This window comes from Geospiza fortis, unplaced genomic scaffold (assembly GCF_000277835.1).
Source record: "Geospiza fortis unplaced genomic scaffold, GeoFor_1.0 scaffold208, whole genome shotgun sequence".
NCBI lineage: Eukaryota > Metazoa > Chordata > Aves > Passeriformes > Thraupidae > Geospiza > Geospiza fortis.
The window spans coordinates 865,358-868,475 of record NW_005054468.1 but is presented as its reverse complement, the minus strand read 5'-3'; the positions used below and the strand labels follow the sequence as shown (position 1 = coordinate 868,475).

Below are 3,118 nucleotides of genomic sequence, written 5' to 3'. Positions count from 1 at the left end.
AGGTGAGTCCCCGCGGTGCTGCTGGGGCTGCGGATTGTCCCGGCTTGGGCGCTGGCCGTGCTCACTCCTCCCTGTCCGCCCCTAGAGCTGATGCCGCCGGGGAGCTGCCTGCCTGAGGAGACCAAGCCCAAGAGGGGACGGCGGTCATGGCCTAGGAAAAGGACGGCCACACACACCTGTGACTATGCGGGCTGCGGCAAAACCTACACCAAGAGCTCTCATCTCAAGGCGCATCTGAGAACCCACACAGGTTAGTCCTCCCACCACCGGGGTCAGGGGGATGTCCTGGCCTGAGGGGCACGGAGTTGTGACCCCGTCGGACAAGTGGAAGGGTTAAAAGCAGCAAGGCTTTTCATTGCTGGGTTTCCGGGGTTTTTTTTTTCTCCTCCTTGGCTACGTGAAGTCCTGAGCAGTCTTCACTTACTGGCTTGACATTTTGCTTAATGGTTCAGAGTGACTCAGATGTGGGAGCGGGTGGGTTTCTTGCCAAGTCAGAGTTTGTTCCTTCTCTCTTGCTATGTGGCTAGCTAATTAGCAGGTAGCTGGAAGCCGGCAGGGATTTGTTGCTCTGGATTGTGTTGGCCCACTTATGAGAAGGCAGCAGCCCTCTCTTGAGGATTACTTTCTTTGCTGGTGGTTAAGTGCTTTGTACATGCACCCCTCTCTTGGCTGGCTGTAGGGCAAGAGGTTGTGCACCTCTGCAAGCTGTTGCTCCCTTTTTGGGAAAACCGAGATAGATTCTCTGAAGAGCAAGGGCTTTCAGCTGAGCTGGCAGCGCCGATGGGGTGCCTCACCCACCTGTAGGACATCCCCCCCTGTACCAGCAGAGTTTAACTGTCGATTGTCCCCTGCTAGAATTGGGATAAAATCTGCCCAAAGTCTGTGTGTGTGAGCCCAGTCTCTGACTTTGCAGCTGAGTGCAGAGTTACAGTAACTGAGCTTGTGGAAGCAGGTACAGCACACGAGTTTTGCCAGCGTGGGCATTCTGTAACAGTGACTAAATAACCTGTGAATTTGCATAATTTGAATCCCTGGGTTGTGAACCTGATTCAAAACTTTCTCCTGAAGGGGAGATGGGAAAGGGAAAATACACTGGCACAGCAGTAGTTAGGCTATGTCTTCAGGTAATGGCAGAAAGGGGGAAAAAATCGGGCAAGCGATCAGTGAACATCTGCCTGAAGCCAGTCAGCACCATCCCCAGGATGTGTGGGACAGGGAGTTTGTAATTGTTGGGGAAGCTCATCTTGCTATCAACAGTAGTTTTTGTATAATGAAGACACTAGTAAGACTGAGTCCTTAATCAGGCCGAGCTAATGAAAACAGTTTCTGGCTGTTTTTTCATTCTTGAGACCTACAATTATCTAAATATGTTGTCTGCTGAGTTATTTCTGGTTGCTATTTGATTGTGTAACACTGCCAGCAAAAATACACATTCAGGTGTTCTGAAGCCTGGTGTGCAAGGCAGTGAAAACAAGCATTTTAGTGAAGATTTAAGTGACACTAGCATTTCATAGCGCCTGTACATCTTGAAAAGACAGCCTTGCTCTTTTAGTCTTTTAGTCTTTGTAGTTTTTTTGCAACTGCTTCATGAAGTTCATTATGTTTGACCACCCTTTGTTTTATCCAGGACAACTGCTTGAAAGAAGGTGCTACTACTAGTGGTAGCTGCAAAAAAACCCAAAAATTCCTGTGTTTCACTGCTTGTTTTTTGTTTTGTTTTTTTTTTTTTTAACAGGTGAGAAGCCTTACCACTGTGACTGGGAAGGCTGCGGGTGGAAGTTTGCCAGATCCGATGAACTCACTCGTCACTACAGAAAACACACGGGCCACCGCCCTTTCCAGTGCCAGCGCTGTGACAGAGCCTTCTCCAGGTCGGACCACCTCGCCTTACACATGAAGAGGCACTTCTGATTTGGGAAAGCAGTGGATCTTTCCCCCAACTGCCGTAGACATTCAGTATTTACAGCACAAGGACTGTCTTCCACAAGAGGGGGAGAACTCATTTTAAGCACTACAGATAATCGAGGTGAAGTCTTCCAAAGAGTGGAAAAGAGGGATAACTGCATATGGACATTGCAACTTTCTTTTTATAATAGTTATATACTTAAGAGAACCAAAGACGTTGGGGGTCAGTGACTGGATCTTCTATCATTCCATTTGTAAATCCAACTTGAATTATTTCTGGACTACAGAATGCCAAGGAGTGACTGGAAGTCACGGATATCAGGGTTAAACAGACTGTATGTAGTTCAGAGGGTGGGGATATTACACAGGGAAATTACATTCCCTTAATTTCCTTTCAATGCAATATTAGATGTACATATCATCTTGTACTTTCTTTTTTTTTTCTTTTTCCTTCTAAAAGCCATTACAATGTTAAAAGAGGAGGAAAAATTCAGGTACAAGAATTATATTTTAAAAGCCTATTTCATGGTGCTTAGTGACTGTTGGTTCTAGAGGTACCAAAACCAGGAAGCCAAAGTTCTCAAACTGCTGCATATCTGACAAGGAACTATTTTTTATCTTCCGATTGCCAATTATGACCTAAATCAGGTGAATAACCCTGGTTTATCTTTTTTGTTAAGAAAATAACTTTATGCAGACAGTCTGTAATGCACTGTGGTTTCGATGTGCAATAGTTTGTACAATGGTTTATTCCCAAATATGCCTTAAGCAGAACAAATGTTTTCTATATAGTTCTTTACATAATAAATATGTAATATAAATTTAAGCAAACTTCTATTTTGTATATTTGTAAACTACGAAGTAATAATGAACATTTTGTTGGAATTTGTATTTTGCATATTCAAGGTGAAAATAAGTTTTAAATAAACGTATAATATTTTATCTGAACAGTTGCTCTAGTTTTCTGTGTATGGACATGGCCAAAGGAAGTTTGTTAGGTATTTGTTGGTGGTTGAGTTTACCAAGGCAAGGAGGTGGTGGTGGCAAAATGCATGTAGTCTCAAGACTCTGAAAGACAGGATTGTGTAAGTGCAGTGCTGATGTAACATCTCTTTTTAGGGAAAAAGGTGTATGGAAAGTTTTTGCTCTGGATGTTGAGTTGCTGCTAATCTCACCTGCATGGGTAAAACTGTAATTTACCATTTTTAAAGTA

The 3,118-nt window shown here is 43.8% G+C and overlaps 1 protein-coding gene across 1 annotated transcript in view; it reads left to right on the top strand.

Moving 5' to 3' along the window:
- Window positions 1–2,853, top strand: part of KLF4 (Kruppel like factor 4) — a 3,107-nt gene extending 254 nt beyond the window's left edge. Inside the window, exons 2-3 of the mRNA XM_031062826.1 lie at window positions 8–250; window positions 1,736–2,853. Of these exons, the coding sequence (XP_030918686.1) occupies window positions 8–250; window positions 1,736–1,911 (419 nt within the window). The 3' untranslated portion in view covers window positions 1,912–2,853. The remainder of the gene's footprint in view (window positions 1–7; window positions 251–1,735) is intronic.
- Window positions 2,854–3,118: the final 265 nt, after the last annotated feature.